This window comes from Numenius arquata, chromosome 15, assembly GCF_964106895.1.
Source record: "Numenius arquata chromosome 15, bNumArq3.hap1.1, whole genome shotgun sequence".
Classification (NCBI taxonomy): domain Eukaryota; kingdom Metazoa; phylum Chordata; class Aves; order Charadriiformes; family Scolopacidae; genus Numenius; species Numenius arquata.
The window spans coordinates 12,499,028-12,516,986 of record NC_133590.1 but is presented as its reverse complement, the minus strand read 5'-3'; the positions used below and the strand labels follow the sequence as shown (position 1 = coordinate 12,516,986).

The 17,959-nt window shown below is 36.9% G+C and overlaps 1 protein-coding gene across 19 annotated transcripts in view; it reads left to right on the top strand.

Annotated features, from left to right (window-relative positions):
• The window catches only part of ATE1 (arginyltransferase 1), an 80,485-nt gene that overhangs the window by 4,507 nt on the left and 58,019 nt on the right, over positions 1 to 17,959 (top strand). For 4 of the 19 annotated variants that reach the window (XM_074159221.1, XM_074159233.1, XM_074159219.1 and 1 more), the window contains 3 exons: positions 4,004 to 4,236; positions 7,105 to 7,233; positions 17,726 to 17,758. In XM_074159221.1, coding sequence (XP_074015322.1) covers positions 4,004 to 4,236; positions 7,105 to 7,233; positions 17,726 to 17,758 — 395 coding nt within the window. Of the gene's footprint in view, positions 1 to 4,003; positions 4,237 to 5,923; positions 6,053 to 7,104; positions 7,234 to 17,725; positions 17,759 to 17,959 lie in introns of all 19 variants that reach the window. The other 15 variants (XM_074159231.1, XM_074159215.1, XM_074159217.1 and 12 more) reach the window with 7 other exon arrangements.

Sequence of the window (17,959 nt, the reverse complement as noted above, 5' to 3'; positions counted from 1 at the left end):
AGACCCAACAAAAACGCCCGAGGTGGTGTTCTTACACTTCTTCATTTCTGCAGGCATCTTGTTGTAATGCAACTTGTGTTGTTTACACCCCATGAATGCACCCCTGTGAATAACTCGCTTAAGGCTACATTTCGTATGCTTTCATAGGCTATTTGCCACAGACCTAGTTGGCACTGGAAATGCGTTTAGTATATGACTGTGTTTTTATTTTGTATGCATAAAAGAAATTATGTAGCATTCTGCTGATTTGATAAAAAAAACTATAGAGACTTCTGGTCCTCTATGAAGAATAACATTTTCTAGGGGAGCTTTTTTATCTGTTTGGGGGTTTTCCTTGTTTTAGATTTGGCTAGCTTTAGATTAGAAAAGCAGTGTCACGAGAGGATGTGAAATTATGTAGGAATTTTTCCTTTATTTTCTTGCTGTGAACTTAGTATTACATTTCTGTAAGCAAGTGCAGTAGGTATGTACAAGAAGTAAGGCAGCCTCCCTCATTTTACTTCTGATACATTTATACAGTTTGCCAAAAACTCAAGGTAAATACTTACTCATTTCTATGGTTTTGTGTGAGAGTACATGGCATATTGCTGGCATTTTTAATAATATTAATATTTAGTATAATACTAATTTTAATAGCATGGCCACTTTTTTCAGTATGGAAGTTATCCCTCAGTCAAGCTTTTTTATGGTAATTGTAAAGATTTCCGAAATGCTGCCTTTGGGCTGAATTCGAACATGAAATCTTTATGTCATTGTCAGTCATGGGACTGTAATCTTTCTCGTGTGACAGCTGTTATGGGGTACCCCTTGCTGTGGCACGAGAGCCTGGAATCTTGTGCTGGCTATGTTCTTGTGGGGCGGGGGTGATTCCTGGAAGGAAGATGGTAAGGGGTGGATGGATTAGTGCCAGAATAATCGATTTGACCAACAGCCCGTGCTGGAAAGGAAGGTAGAATTGCTGAGAGGCTCTTTGTGGCCCAGGAGATGAGGCAGCCTGATCCTACAGGTCACGTTTCCAGGTTTGCAGAGCATCTACAGTGGCCTGTTCAGAAAAATAAAGGGTATTTTCTGAATTGCAGTTAGCCATTATACGGTGAGTAATGTTAGTTAAAATCCTAGTGGATACCGGATGCTTTAGAGTCTCCGCATGTCTTGGGATGTCATACTAATTCCTAATTTCACTTGCCTGTTACATGTTGTGCCGGTATTTATGAGAACTTCAAAGTACTTTTTCCTTTACAAAGATTTTTGTCTCATTCTATAGGTTGGCTCATTTCAAGTAAAATAATGTTTTATCCTTAATAAACACTCGTTCCAATTAGTTCAGGTTTTCACCAGCTTAACAAGGAATTTTGCAACTAAACGGAAGGAAAGTTTTCAGAAATGCTTGATGAGAAAACTGATGATGCTGCATAGAAGCAGCGCTGTTACACGGTCCTGCAAAACTTGCCCAGAATTTTTAAGACAGTATTTTATATTTTCATTTTATAGAATGCAGTCAAAACTTCTATAGCCGTTGTATAGTTTATATAACTTTTATTTGTTGTGCAAATTTTCAAAACTCTCTTGTTTTTTAAATAATTAATGAAAAACGTTGGGTTATGTAAACACTCTGAAAGCAAGCTAAGTGGCCATTGACAGCAGGTGGCAGCCTTGGGTAAAGATTATGCTTGTAAACCTGCCCTTGTTTTGAAAAAGTGAGGGATGATCTTCAGTTATGTTAAGAGTAACTTTGTGTAAAACTTTAAACACTGGAGATGCAGAAAAAGAAAGCTTGAAACATTCTTTGTACTCTGTTTCAGAAAAAGAGGGTTTACTTTTATAAAGGAAAATTATTCATTAGTGTGCTTCTTTCTTTCTGAAGGTTTTAAACGAAGTATAAAAGTAAATAATAGATTAATCAGCTTATTTAATTAATCTCTAATTTTATTTTTTTTTAGGGCAGGTGGTGTCACAGGTCAAATTTAGTTTAAAATTTTCCAGATAGAAAGATGTTTAGTTTTCGTCTTGGAAAATGTAGACTTATTCTGTAATAAGATTGTTTAATTGTATTTTTATTCCTTTATAAACAAAACAGGTCATTGTCCTGTAGGAATAATGGGCTGTTTCTGCACAGTTTCACATAGAAAAGGAGGTTTGCTTACGTCTGTATGCACATTCATTGCTTTAAGAAGTTTTTCTTGCTAACTTACAGCTTATAGAAGATAGGAGACATGAAACAGATCCTGATACTGATGAAGTACTCATTCTTCAAATGTGTCATGAGTATTTTAAATAAACTCTTCCTCTGCCTTGTTTGCCCATGGACAGGTTGCATAGGATCTGTAATTTCCTCATAATATTTGTCCTTTTCTGGTGAATAATTTTAGCTGTATGGATGAAACAAATACTCAAAAGCCTTAGCTGAGAGTTAAGAACACTTGATAATAAAATCTGCTGGTGCAATTGTAAGGTGTCTGAATGGTGCCCAAATGGTATTAGCTCTTTTTCTAAGTCCCTGAGATGATCTCAGCATTTCAGCTCTTGTGGATTCTGAATGGCACGACCAGGCTGGGACTCTTCTGGGGGAGCCCTAAGAAGCTCACTGCTGACTTGTCCCGGGAGGGCACTTATAAACTGTAAATTCTGTGTAGTATGCACATTAAAAAGAATAATTACAGCCTTGCTGATACTTAACAGTTTATCCCAATATGAAATCCTTTGCCAATTTCTATGCTGTATCTATTGGTAAAGAAAGATGCAGGCAGCGGCTCTGAGGGCTGCAGTTCTTTGCAGGTGAAGTGATTCTAAACCCATCAGTGAGCTTCTAGAGTATCCGTGCTCTCACCATTTCCAGTTTGCAGAAGGACACCACTGCTCTCATTGTCCGTGGGAAAGTTTGAAGCAGGTAGAGGACAAGAAAGAAGCCAGTTTTGGCTAATAAGTTACTGGTGAGGAGGAGGAAAGAAAGCTCTAACTACATTTTCACATGAGCTCTGGAAAAAACAATTTCCATTTAATTTCCAGGCCTTCAAGTGAGTAAAGTGGGATAAGCCGTAGTTAAGTCTGGGTTTGGATTCCTCTTTACTTTTTATAAATATTAACAGAGTTGGAAATGCATCTTCCTAATGCTTCATATGAAAGCACCTCACCCTTCAGGGTACTTTCCCATTTGAAAAGGTCTTTCAAAAGTTGCCAGCGTGTCTTGTCAAATACATGGATTTTGGGAGAAAGCTTATGGCGTAAAAGACTTCCTCAGCAATTTGTCATAATATTTGTTACAATTTTGGTTCTGTGCAAGATATATGACTGTATTTCCCTATATGGGACGAGTTTTTTCCAGTCTTTCTCTCTTTTCAACATTTTTAATACTATGACTCTTTTTTGGTTCCAACTCCTCTAGCACTGCCCTAGAAAGTAATAAAAAAATGTGGAATTAGGGTTACTTTGTATTATGGTAGCTGGCTGCTGATATGATTTTGAGTGCCACTTTCCTTCTGTACGGAATTTGCAACAGCAGCTGCTAAGGTGAGACAGGTAGTGCAGTAGAACAATTCTCTATGAATTTGACTGAGATTTTGTAGTTTTGGTGGTTTTTTTCCTTTCAGTATTTCAAGCTGATCCTGTAGCTGTCTGGCTATAGAACATCATGCCATATTAATGTATGGCTTTTCTTTGTTTCTGGGAAGGGGAAGTGGTGTAATGATTTACGGATAGGCTTTTACAGACAGGAATTCTTTTCATTTTAAACTTTAAATTCAACCTTGGCTCTGGGATGGAATCGTGATCAAGGTGTTTCTATATTAAAGTGCTGCATTAAACAGCTGCAGAGGAAAAAAATCATTGCAACTGAGCTTGGCATCGGGTATTGCAGGTAGGTAGTTGTAAATGTGAAAGACCATGTTATGTTCAGACCACAGTCTGCAGTTAATGGTGATTTTAAGCATTTCTTTTCAGTGACTGTGTACGAACTTCTTGTTTGTTGCAAAATATGGTGATTAATTCTTTGCCTCTGCTCTTTCAGGGAAAGGGGCTGATCTGAGCAAGCCACCGTGTCGAAAAGCAAAGGACATACGGAAAGAAAGAAAACTGCAGAAGCTCCTTCAGAACCAGATGTGCACACTTGAAGGCTCTCAACTTCAAGGAGGAGACCAAGTTTTCCTCTTGCAAAACTCTAAATCTAAAACAAACCAACCTAAAACCATCGAAGACTTTGTTTTTGTCTCTTTACCTGATGATGCACGACACAAGTTGGAGGTAAGTTCTCGTTCAGTGTCGTTGGAGGCAAATTAAGGAAAAGTCTAGTTAAGTAGTTTTTGAAATGCTTAGGTGTTTAGCGTCTGTGACTTTATGGAATGATTATAGTTTAAATCTTGAAATACATATTATGCAGTACCACATACGTGTGTCTGTATGTATTATATATGTATATCTGGTGCAGCTGAGCTCTGTATACCACAAGAGGGTGCTCGTGCACTTGGAGTCAGTTGTAGCAGAGACCAGTACAGTTACCAAAATAACTTGTAAATTGATTTCATACAGTGTGATTTGAAAGACTTTGTATTAACTGAGTGTTGAATGATGGGAGAGATTCAGTATTTAGTTTTGCAGTATATAAATACTTAAACTATCTATGCTAACGAATCTTCACAAGAAAGCAGTAGCTGTTCATAAAATTAAACAGATAAGAAGATAGCTGCTCTTTATAAACATCACTGATATGTATTGATGTCTTTGGAAGCTGTAAAAGTGATGGTAGGAAATTTTGCTTAATATACTGATTGCCATTAAATCTATTAGTGATATAGAGATAGTAATCTGGAAGACTTTTGGACTTTCTAACATTTGTTAATCATAACGCCACTTTATTTCTTGTTATTTTTTCTGGAAAGCTATCTGATTATCAGTGTTTTCCTGTAGTTACTGATTATCAATGATGGCATTCAAAATTAAAGGATTCACTGAATAACTGACAAGAAGCCATGACATTGATCCATCTCACTAACTCCTCCAGACTTTCTGATGAGTTGTGTAACAGAAGTGTGATGGCTTTGTCTGAACATCTTCACTTAGAGGATGAAGGGAGGATTAAAAGGAGAACGGTTCCAGCAGTGTTTCCCGGATTGCCTTTGCTCCTTACCAGGGCTCTCCAGTGTGGTGTGGTGTTTTGTTTTTCAATAGATCAGAATCAATGCTACTTATGAAAATAGAACCATACTGAAAATTATGTAGTTTTTTTGAAATTAACATGTACTTAAATACGCTTGAAAAGAAATGCGGTGTTTGCTTATATGATAGCATTCTTTTTTTTGTTAGGAAGCAATCATTTTTACTAAGAACAGTTTTTAATTTATAGATTATTTTTTTTAAATATTTATTTTTTTGTGTGTAAGGGCAATGGCGGAGAAGATGGATAACTTCCTATTACAATTAACTCATAATTGAATAGGGAAACATTGTTTAATCTTTCTCTTTCAATTTGAAAACTATCAAGAAATCCCTTTGGGATTATTGCAATAAAAACATAGTCTTTAGATAAAGTGCACTGATCTGAGTCTTCCAAATGCATGGGTCCTTCAAGTATTTTTCAGCATAGTGTGAAACTACAAGAGAAGATTTTAAAAAGTAGAGAAAATCTGTTTAAAATGTTGATCTGCATACCGTTGGTTGGTATTAGTTCCTGGAAACTATTTGTGTGGTTCTTCTGTAGGTATTTTAATTATCTTAATTTGAAGTTTGAAAACCTTGTATGTTATTCAATGTAAATATAAAGGCCTTCAATGGCCTAAAATGAGCTGAAGAATTAGAAGGCTATTGACTAGTATTAATTAAATTGTTAGAGCCTTGTGGAGAAAGTCAAAATTTTTCTCTGTTGTGATGTTTGGATGAATGTATAGTTATTGCATGATATTGTAATAATGTATGTGTTTAACTTCTTCTGAAGGTGAGGGTGGTGAGATCATCTCCACCAAGTTCACAGTTCAAAGCCACATTGCAGGAGTCTTACCAGGTCTATAAACGCTACCAGATGGTTATTCACAAGGACCCACCTGATAAGCCAACTATAAATCAGGTCAGAAGGCCAAATGAATTTTAGGCAAAACTCAGTTTCCCTTCCATTTCATGTGCTTTGTTCCTAGGAGAATCAAATGTGGATTTTATGTCCATTGTATATTCAGGAGCATGTGAAATGCTGGATAAAATAAAATCAACATCCTGAAAGTGCAAACTCTTTTGATATCTCTCTGTGACTCTTTTTGGATCACAAATATTTGGTCTTAATTGCAGACAGAAAAGTTGAGGAAGTTACGTGGGGATTCTATTGGGTAAGAAGTGGAGAGGAAGAGGCTTTTGGAGATAGATGTTGTGGGCCTTGTAAATACAAATGTCATAAGATTTAAAACCAGCGGACACTTGGCTTGATTAGTAGTCTCCTTGGCTTTGGTTTGAATGCTGCCATAAGGAGGAACAAGCATGATCAGGGCCAACATGTGAGTGAAGAATTCATCACACACAAATTGTTAGTTTAAGGGTCACAGCAGTTTTATGAACCTCTTTGCTTTTGATTGAAGCCCTTCAAGAAGTAATCTGTGCCCTCCATCTAAATTACGCATTGTTACTGCTTCTTGAAACGACCAGGTGGTGTGTAATAGTTACCTGTCAGACATATTACCCCTCTAACACTATAAAGAAAAGAATTCAGGAGTTTGGAGAAAAAGTGTATGTAACAAGAATATGTAATTGCTAAACCAGGGCAGTGAGTGATGTGCCATTAAAAATAATACTTTTAAAAAGTTCTTGAGACTGTGCAATGAAAATAAAATTTGTGGTTGATTTGTTAGCTAACTTGGTCAAAAAATAGGTTGGCTAAACTGGTGCTTTGAAGTGTTCTAGTGTTGAACAATTTTTATTCTTTAATGAAAGTACCAACAATCAGTTTGAGCTTAGTGTTAGTTGTCTGACTTCTCCCTGTAGGAGACTTGTTAGTATGATAAAAGTAGAAAACTGTTTTCAAGAGGCTTTGAAGTGGATAGGAGGAGATCTTTCACTAGCCTTACCTTCAGAAGCATGTTACCTGATGATATGCACTCAAAATAGCACGCTTGTATTTCCCTTGCTCTGAAGGTGAGGTTAGTACCCGTCTCCTTTGAGGACCCCCAGTTCAAATCGTCCTTCAACCAGTCAGCCACACTATTTGCCAAGTATCAGATGGCCATACACAAGGATACACCTTCTGACTGTGGCGAAAATGAGGTACAGTTCACTGCATGCACCTTTCTGAAAACGCTTTTTTTTAGTGCGCAGCTAAATGATGGGAAATGGTGTCTCTTAGAGTGATTGTAAATACTAAATTATTGGAGTTTCCATTTGGGAGGGAAAGCGATGTGGTTTTTAGTAAGCTGCTGTTGCAGGCTTCAGCCCCAGGAAAAACAGCTGGAGAGAGGGAGTATGCACCACCATAACTAAAAAAACTAATGTTAGTAGTGACTTAAGTAGGGGTGTTGTTTCTACATGATTTGTGAAGAGATCTGGGGCTGAGATTTCCACTGGAAATGGGATAATGGTGTGAAAATGCCTTTTTTTTAAGACAAAAGCATCTGCTTTAAAGTCGTTTGGTATGTTTTCCACATTTCTCCTTAATTTTTTGTTGTCTCCCTTAAATTAAGAAGTGAAGGTTTTAAAAATCTCAGTTTTATTCATGTTTCATTGTTAAGCATCCCTCCCAACTAGGACTCATCTTGGCAATAGAAATAGTGAAAAAAAATATTCTCAGCAGCTGATTGTCTGAGATTCAGTGAGAGTACGCTGCAGATAAATAAAGGCTGCTTTGAAAATAGAAAAAGGTGTTCACAGGATGCTGATTCTAAACTAATAAGTAAATAATAATAAAGTATTAGTGGGGTTCTAAACAAGCAGCAGTTCTCTGTTTCTCTGGCAGGTGGCACAACATGTTCATTAGCAGAATTAATAAAACTGCTACCTCAGATCTGTCACTTCTATCTATTGCAAGTGTAAGGCTTTAATATTGATCAACTATCTAGTCAGACTTTTCTCTTCTTGGGAGCAGGGCTCACAGAAGTGATCCGTAGCGAGCTGGGGCTGCTTTCCAGGTAGGAGAATAAAACCACGTAATCATTTTTGGCTTTAGTTCCGAAGAGCGCAAGGAGAGCTTTTTTGTGAGATCTCTGTAACGCTACTGTGGAAAAGCCGTAAAATTTATCGCGCTTTGTTTTGAAAAATAAGAGGACTCATAACAAGGAGTCTCTACCCTTTTTATGATTGCTGACATAAATTGGGTTAATTATAATCAGGTAAAAATTGGAAACGTGCCAAGAAAGGCTGAGCTGTTTGCTAGGTCTGTGCCAGGCATTACCTGGTCGGATTAGAGACTTGGATTTGTCTGCTACGATGCAGTTATTTCAGCCCCAGTGCTTAGACATAGCATATATTCCACCTTGCTTTTGCTCTGAAAACCTTGCTGCTGCAAAGAGTAGGATCATAGAACCATAGAATCGTTTTGGTTGGAAGAGCCCTTATGATCGTCAAGTCCAACCACTAACCTAACACTGCCAAATCCACCGCGAACCCGTGTCCCTCAGCACCACAGCTAGGCGTGGGTTTGGTGGTCTTAATCACCCACGGAACTTTTTTAGTTTAGGGGAAGAAAGCTTAAAAAGATGCGTTAAGGACAGTTCAGGTTTCCACCACCTTAAGGTGTAAAGTCTGTCATGGGAATTGCTGTGGAATAGGAAGGAGATGGATTTCTGGTTAACGCTAATAGTTTAATGGATCTTTATCCTCCTCTTTTTCCTTGTTACTTGGAACAGGTGTTTCCCTGCTTTGCCTTTGTCTTCTCTCTCTGGCATCACGTTTGTGCAGGCCTAGTATAATATTCCAGGGGAGACATAAGACCTTCTCTGAAGCTTTTGGTAGATGTAAAAACTCAGTCTGATGCTGATAGATTTTAATTTAGGTCCTTCTTTAACACAAGTTAATTACACTTATGTGACTGTGCTCATGTGACTGTCTGGCTAAAGTGGTCTTTCTGTTTACAGTTGTTAGGCTCGAAAGCTGTCACTTCAATCAAAAACATTTTGCATTTGATCCCTGCAGGACGTAAACTGAAGAATACTATACACAAAATGTATTTTAGTAGTTTAGAAGCCTTTTTTTTTTTTTTTTTTAAATACAGAATCTGTGTGGGAGGAGAATTATGAGTTACTTCTGAGAACAGAAAATACCAAGTTAGGGTAAAACCAATCGAAGTTATTGAGAGGGAGGGTGGAAAACGATATTTGAAAGACCTCAAACTTTTTCTTCTTCCTCTTTTTCAGACCTTTTAATATATCATACAGACATAATGGAGCCAAGCAGTTTTTTAAGTAGAGGTAGAATGAAATTCTGTCCTATACACAGGGCTTTTTATCAGGGTAGTAACAAGTCTGCTTTGGGCTTTAAACTGGCAAACATCCAGGAATTTTCTTGCATCTAAAAATTAAATTTAGCTTTTAATCTGTGCAAACTAATCTGTGTATGGTGGATGAACCTCCTTTTCAGGGAGAGTCCTGCACACTTTTGTATTTGGAAAGTTTCTAGTTTAGGAAAAGTATTTAATTTTCTATGTGGCTGAACACTTCATATTCAGAAACCTACCTATATTTAAATTCAGAATCCAACAAAAATTGTTATGGGATATATTAACAACTTCTTTTTGGAATATATTCTTAGATTGTTGGCATTACAATATACTGTTTGCCTATATTAGCTGCTAGAGTAGTTTAATATTAACCTTATTACATTAAAAGGCAATTTTAGAAATTGATTTAGAATTTTGGTGATTATTTGAAAGTAACACTAATGTGGAAAGTTATAAAACAGTTCCCAGTATTAACAAAAGGTATGTGAACCATGAAGCCAATTATTGCTCAATGAGTGTGAAAGAAGGCCCTCTTTTTGCACCAATGCAATGTCTATGCATCTTTTTGTCAGGATTTTATGCAAGAAGGGGGATTAAATAATTTCCAGGTCAGGGAATCCGCGAAATACTTTATACCAAAGATTACTTTGAACTTCTGAGCACTCTCTGGTTAGTGCCTCTTTGACACCAGTGATAACCTGTGTTTCAGTGCCCTTCAAGACAGTGGGTCTTTCTGAATTTTGCCTTTTGCTCATTATTTTCTTGCTCGTTTTTCTGTGTCTCTGATGGAGGCTGTGGTAGCATTAAAAATAATTTAGTTTGAGGTTTTGCTGGGGAGAGTCCTGCGATGCATTTTGGTGATGCAGCACTGATTCCTGATTGAGGTAGTGGCTTCTCTTTGTTTTAATAGAAAGCAAGGTAGAAATTTCATAGTGGAATAAACTTTTTCCAAGTCCCAGAGTTGGTGTTACCCATCACCCAAAGGTGGTGATGAAACTTGCCTTTTCTGTGGAAGCATCATCACAATCTTCAGTGCTGCTGTCATTGGCAAGCAGAGGATTGTTAAGGTAGAATTATATTTGCCATCTGCCAAATTAGTTAATATTCTAGGAACGGTTTTGAGTATCTCGTTGCTCCTGGAGTTAAAACCAGTTTAGCTTGCAAGTGAAAGTTTTTCAAATCTGTTCTTATCTTGATATAAAAGCTACAAGTATTTTCTGCACAGGCTTTTTGAACTGTCAGTTATCCCTTTTTCTCTTAGTTTGTCTGGTATAAATTGAACTTCCCTTGGAAATCCTCTCCACCCCCTCAAAGCCCTTTGGTCAGTCGCTCTAGGATTCGGCTTCAAAACTTGCCCTGGTTGTCTCCGCTTCAGAGTGCGGTCAAGTACTGATGTTACACAAAGAATATTTGTGTCAGCTTGTTTTTATTGAATTCAATTGGTGTCCTGAGGGAAAACATAGCAAACAATTTTCTAATTAAAGGTTGCTTCATAATGCTTGCTCTTAAATAGTGCTGCAGAAGGACTGATTTTTCAGTTTTTCTCCGTGGGAACATAAAACCTTATTATGCTGCTACGTAAATGCGTAGTCATCCACTTTTTTAGTAGTATCTTTTAAGAGTTGTTAGAAAAAATCAGAACAATTATGGGGAACCTCAACAGATTATCAAGTAGGAAAGTATAAATAGCTATAAATAGCTTCTGAATGAGGTAAGGTACAATCATGGAAAATAGGTGTATCGCTGCCTATTGGAGAAGTTTATCCAAGGCTACTTTTGAATTAGCTGAGTCCCTGAACTGCTCATTTTTGGAAGCTGTGAAAATGTGCGAGGGAAGGATCTGTGCTAGTGTTTGTCACATTCTATGCATTTCTTCTGGCCCTTTATGAAAGTACTGTATATGGACCTTTATCTCAGGTCCAAGGCAGTAGTTCCCCTGTGCTATTCCCAATATTTTATTTTATTTTTTCTAAAGTAGTGGAAGGCTATGATCCTGTTGAGTTTATGGATCTGTGTCTACAACATACCAAACCCCACTAACGTAATCAATTGCAAGCTTTTATTTACATGTCTACAAGTTACTTGTTTGAGCTTTTTTCTGCTTGGATGGGGGTTACATTTATTTTGTGAAACGAGTCAAGCTGTAATGAAAAAAACTGAAATCATGAAAGCCTGGAAAAACTGAAAATGGGAGACTGCTCTAATGAACAGAGAGGAGAGAGTGGGCTGAGCATCCTTTCGTTGGGCAAGCGTTGTTTCCCTGTATTATCAGGGAAAGATCAGTTGGAACACAAATTATAGAGCTCATCAGCAGATCATAATTACGCAAACAAATTGTATGAATGGCAGTTTGTCCACCTTTTTTTCTTAATTTTTCAGAGGAAATATAATGAATCATTACGTAGCTTTGTCACAATAATTCATGCACGGAGAAATGGACAAACATGGTTTTGGAGCCTGGATTTTTTTCGAAACTGAGTAACTTTAGGTTATATTTCTGGGGGAAAATGTGTAGATTAATGTATAGAATAACACTCAGAGAATAAGACAAATGGGTGACCTTTTTATGTGTGTTGTATAATCCCAAGAGGCAGAAATAGGCAGAAATACTTGGACAAATCACGGAATCAAGTGCTGGTGGTAGACAGCACTAGTGGAGGTGGGTTTCTCCACAGACAAACTGCTGTCTGTTATTCTGGTTTTACTTCGAGAAACAGGGAAGAATATTAAGTGCCCAGGTAGTACTTTGTGCTTTAGCTTTGTAAAGAGTTACAGTACAAAAGTTTGAAAACAAGGTAGAAACACGATAGAAGGAAACAAGACAGAAACGATAACTAGGTCCAAGGGCACAGACTGGCTCTCCAGGTGGGAACGTTGGATTCGAGGAAGCTTAGTAACAGGTCTGGCTTGGATGGCTCTTAGCAAAGCAAAAGACGTATTTGTAAATATTTTAACTCATGCTCAAGAGCAAAAATACCTGTGTTTCTGTGTAAGAAATGCAGGGAGGACTTTGCAGAACACAAATCACCTGGAAGATGCTACGATCCAACTCTACTCCAGCTTCAGGGCAATTAACAAAGTGTGTGGAAATATATATGTAAGAGTTTCGGAACATTTTGCCACCTGCATGTCTTTTGTGTTTTATATGAAGTGTCAAAATGTATTTCTTGGTATTTGAGTGATAGATAGAGATGTGGAACTGCGTATCTCTGGAGGCAAAAGATTTTAAATGAAATTAACACGGTGAAAACATTTCTGCTTGGCCCTTTCATCCTGGGAAGGAATTTCTTTGATCCCAATGATGTAATCAACGGCTAATTTGGATAGAAGAGGGGATATTTCTGGCAGTTCTTCCTAATGAAGTATCATCTCCCCAGAGGCATTGCATTTCTGACCCAATGTTTTCTTTTTTAAAATGCTTTTTGAAGTCAATTATAGAAGCTGTCAGCGTATTTTATAGACACACACACACACACATCTCTATAAACTCTCAGTGAGTTTAGTTCTTTAGCTGTAGTTACTTCTTGTGCTAAAAAAGAATTAGTGCCCATCATTCCAAAATGAGGTTTACGCATAATACATTATCCTGTAAAAATTTGAAATTAAATATTTTTTTCTTCTCTAGTGAACTTAGTGGTTGCTCTGGGTGGATTTAAACATGGACACAATGGACATAGTCCATTTCTGTGATTTTTTTTTTTTAGGCTTTAAGCCTTTTTACAGTAATCTTTGTCTTTAAGAAACCCGGCTGAAGTGCAGCTTGAAACAAGCGATGTGGCAGCTACACAAGTTGGAAAACGTTTCCATAAAAGATCATAAAAATTCTACAGTAGTTTCCAGAAAGAGCAAGAGTCAACAGTTTAGTGCTGTTCAGACCTTCTGAAGCAAACGTTTTACTTAACTTTTCGTGAGTGTTTTCTAACGACAAACTTGTAGAAAACCAGTGTGTGTCTCCATTCGCTCGGCAAAGCTCGCTGGACCCTCGCTTTAGCGCTTTGTGCTTAAATAAATATTTGTCTTGGAAGAAAAGAATTTCACAACACACAAAAGATACACTGTTTGAAAAGGTGCAAAAAATTACTGAAATAGGTATAGTGTGTGGTTTTTTTTTTTTTTTCTTTCCCAGTTTTTTTTAATTGCCTCCCAGAAATCTACTTGAACTAATACAGAAAACTGAGTAGTCTGGGAAGTGCCAAGGAGCATGTTCCGATCAATTTGAAAGCTGGTATCAGCAGCCAGTTGCAAACGTTTAGGTCTCTCTCACCCAGTTTCTTCTTTCTTTTTTTATTTTCTAGTGAGAGAACCCTTGAAAAATCAATACCCGTTGTGGTTATTTTTAACCTTCTGTAGCTTGCCTCAGCAGCTATACATTTTTATAACTTTGAATTATTATAGATTCTAATGCTCTTGAATTTTATCATTTTGGTTGATGGCAGCGCTAATATGATGATGGCTCTTCGTGGTTACTTCCTTCTGCTTATTTGTGTGGCCCTTGTGGCTAGTGCCCTGGATTCATGGATTTTTATTCTTGCAATGCCTATAAGAGCCCAGTAATTTAGGCATCCAGACAATTAAGCAACTTCTCCATAGTCATGTAGCTTCAGCTCAGATTCTTTTTTGCATCACAGTTTACATTGTTCTTCCTGATTTTGACTGTTTTCTATGTAAATCCATATAAAAGTAAAAAAACTTTAGTATAAAACTGACAAATCTCCATTATTTTGAGAGTAAGTTTCTTCTGAGCAGACAAAGCCACAGTGACTTTTGTCACTCTGTAAGGGAATGGAAATTGTAATTCTGGAATGTACATTCTGTCCCATCAGCAGTTATTTCTATTTCATGAATCTGATTATTGTACTGAAAACTACATTGGAGGTGTGTATTTCAACTTTTATTATGAGCCTGGCACCTTTATGTAAAACAAACCCCAAACCCAACCAACACCCTTGGTTTATTGTGAGCCCATTCAGAGATTGGATTTAAAAAAAAAAAAAACAAAACCCACAAACAAAAAAAAAAGTGCCCGAATCCTGTATCCATGCTGTTCCTCATCCCTCCTTTACTCAAAGGAAAAGGGCAAATATTCAGTTTTCCTTCGCAGTGAATATGAACAAACTCTAATACTGTCAAGGGAAAATTATAAATAAATGTTTTTTTATGGTGTCTTCACACTGACGATCTTGGGTAATTTTAGTTACTGATGCTGATGGCTCAAAGCTGTTTTCTCCCGAGAAGGCTATGACATCATTGTGTGACATCAGAAAGCTGCCGAGCTACTGGGTGAAACCCGTTCTGGTTCAGCATCCAAAGCATCTGAATATCTTCCCCCACCTGTAGAAGGAAGCAGGTGTTAACACTCTAGTTTTATTACAGCTTTTTAAAGCTGTGCATGTGCTTTCACTTGAGCAAGTAACTCTTGAGTTGAACCAAACCTTCCTTTTATTTTTCTGCCTTTTCCCCACCTTTGATTTAATTCTCACTGATGTGACCTCTCTTAGTTTATTGTTTGAACTTATTTCCTGTTGTTCTGTTGGTTCTTTCTGGCAATTGTAAGTAGTTTGCACCACAACAAGAATGTTGTGGATTTCATATATATATGTATTACATAGTTTTTAAGAGACTAAAGTTTATCTAATTCAGTTTGAAATTAAAAATAGAAAAGCATGACTTTGTGAAAGGAATTTTAATTGTGCTTATGTGACTGATTTATTTTACATACAACACTATTTCTTTCATGGCTTGTTGAATCACTTTTGAATTGTGTTCATAATAATCTTGCAGTATTAAAATGAGTTTGTTAATTTAGAAACTGAATCTTATGTTTACTTCAGTTTAAATAAATGTAGACTAGGGATATTTCTGGGTTATGATGAAAGTGGTGTGGGTTTGGGGGTGGGAGGGGAGAGTAAGGGTTGAGAAGATAACAGCAGAGGTCAGTGATCTAAAATATTTATTAAATTCTCCAGCTCTATGTGTCAATTCAATTCTTCCTTAAAAAAAAAACAACAACCAAACAAGAAGCCCACAACAAAAAAAATGTTAGTTGTTTCTTAAGTGACTTCTAGAGAAGATTCCTGGTCTTTTGAAGTTTTCTAGGAGTTAAGAAAATTGTCTAACCTGAGAATTTAGCAAGTATCAACAGGTGAAATAATATGTAAAGAGACTTGCAATTTTTTTTTTTCCTTATAAGATTGTGATACAAATTCAAGTGCAGTTAAGAATATTTTTTCTATCCAGCAGTCTAGGTAGTTGCAAAAGTATGTACTCCCGAGCAAGCAGGAGTTATGCTTGAGTACACTTAAAATGTCGTGTGTCCCCCCCCCAAAGCCAAGGGTTTGTGCAGCAGAGCCTGGAGAATGGATAAAACTGTTTGAAAAGTCTCGTTGGCTCAGTTTTCTCACCCATAGGGTTTAACTTGCACTATAAAGCTAAAGTTACAGATTAAGAACTATTGGGGGTCTTCTGACATGAAAATTAATAACACATGGTTTATTTTTTCTGAAGCCTGCACATTCTGAAGTCACTGGCTGTAAGGACTGATGCACTCGCAGTGTAGGAATTTGTAACTCTCTGTTCTTTTTTTATGGGACCGTAACTCAATAATTCAAATTTTGAATTACTCTTTGTTTTTTTTCTCTTTAAGTATTATCTGGTGGGGTTTTTCACTCTTGCTCTTTCTCCCTGACCACTAAATCAATAAAAATTCTAGAATTTAATTGAGGTGTCAGTGTCATTCATTTTTCCAAACTCTGAGTAATTTAGAGAGCTGGTGACTAGATCTGAAATGGTTAATTATAGGAAATGCACAATCCCCTGTCTTCACCAGCACCTTCTAGAAATTCAGTGTTCTTCTGTAAAGTCTGTGTCCAGAGGTTACCATTCATCCATAAATCTGCTACTGCTCTGTGTTTGAGTGGAAAAGTCTGAAATAAGTCTTCTGCAAAGTCTTGATTCTTTTGGCATCAAGAGATGCACTTTCAGGTTACGGTTGTGTTCACTTTGAGCTACAATTCGAATGGTCCGCTTAACGTTTGGAGATCGATATATATATATGTATGTGTGTGTGTGTATGTGTATAAATATATATATATACCTACTAAAGATTGTGGTTTTATTTCTAAAATCTGCTTTATTACCCCTTCTGAAGTAAAGACAAAGTTTTAATTACTTAGGCTGGATACAGCACTCTGTCCTGGAGACAGCAACTTACAACATTGGCACTTGTTATTGTTGCCTTCCTCCCTCTCCTTCCCTTCCCTGGGAAAAATGGGATGACTGAGAAGTCATCACCCCATTTTTTGTATTCCCCTTTAAATAGAATAATCTTCTTCAGTTAATCGCAGAAATTAGTAGAATTCTTGACAACAGAATCTTGACGATAAACAGGGTTTTGTAGGTGTCTCTATATATATTCCTTTTATCAAACTTTAATTAAAACTTTCTATTTACTATTACTTTGCAGTTTGCAAATGGCAGACTTATTAAATCATCCAGTTATTAAAAGAGGGGGAATTAAACTGTGTAACACATACTGGATTTTTAACGAAGATTGGGGTTAAATACATACCAGAACACTGTAACATGTTTAGTGGGGAATCCACCAATAAGAAAGTATTTGTATCAAATAAGTAAATGATGGTAAATAAATAACTATTATATTTTATTACTCTTAGAATCTTGAACAAGCTCCACATCATTAAAACCTTGCCTTTTTGATTGCTCGTCTGCAGAACATCATTTAGTATTGGGTAAAGAATTCTGTTTGGAAAATGCTTGCACTTTCAGGAAGATGATTTTATTTTTTTTTCTTCTTCCTCTTCTTTAGACTTAAACCAGGCTTGCTTATGATTTTGCGTTAAAATAGACTTCTTCAATGTATATTAAAAGATATGTGGGCCCTAACCGCCTTGCTTTAGTCATGGGGCAGGTACCAATGGGAGGGTGGGAAGAGTCTCCCTGTTGCAGGCAGTCACAGACAAGGGTAATGTGTAATTTAGAATTAAGGACACCAGAAAGAGACCTGTGTTACAAGGTGATAATTCTCTCACATCGCTTTTCTTAAAAATCTTCTTTTTATAGAAAGGATGGTTAATCATTATATCTATTCATACTTCTAAATGAAAAAAAATGTTGGAGACAGTTTATGGAAATTTGGTTTTAACTGTTAAAATCTGATGGTGTTTCTCAAATATACAGTTTTGAAAGAGCCTATTTGTCTGACTGTTAATATATCCTGAAGTGTTGCTAATATTTGTATTGTTTTTTCTGCTTTGCATATTTGGACTGTCTTCTTGGGCACGTAATTGTGATGAATCTACCTCGATGCAGTTCACACGATTCCTCTGCGATTCTCCTCTGGAGGTATGGATTTGTTCTAGGTGCAAGTTTTGAAATGGATGTATTCTTTCCTCTTTGCTCTCTGTAGACAGCAAACCAGTATGGTGTAAACGCTATAGAGGGGTGTCACAATATTTGCATCATCACTGACTGGTAAGGAAGATAGGACTGTGTTTTCAAAGGAGGCTGAGGACTCTTTGCTGGACAATAAGCTACCACCGAATT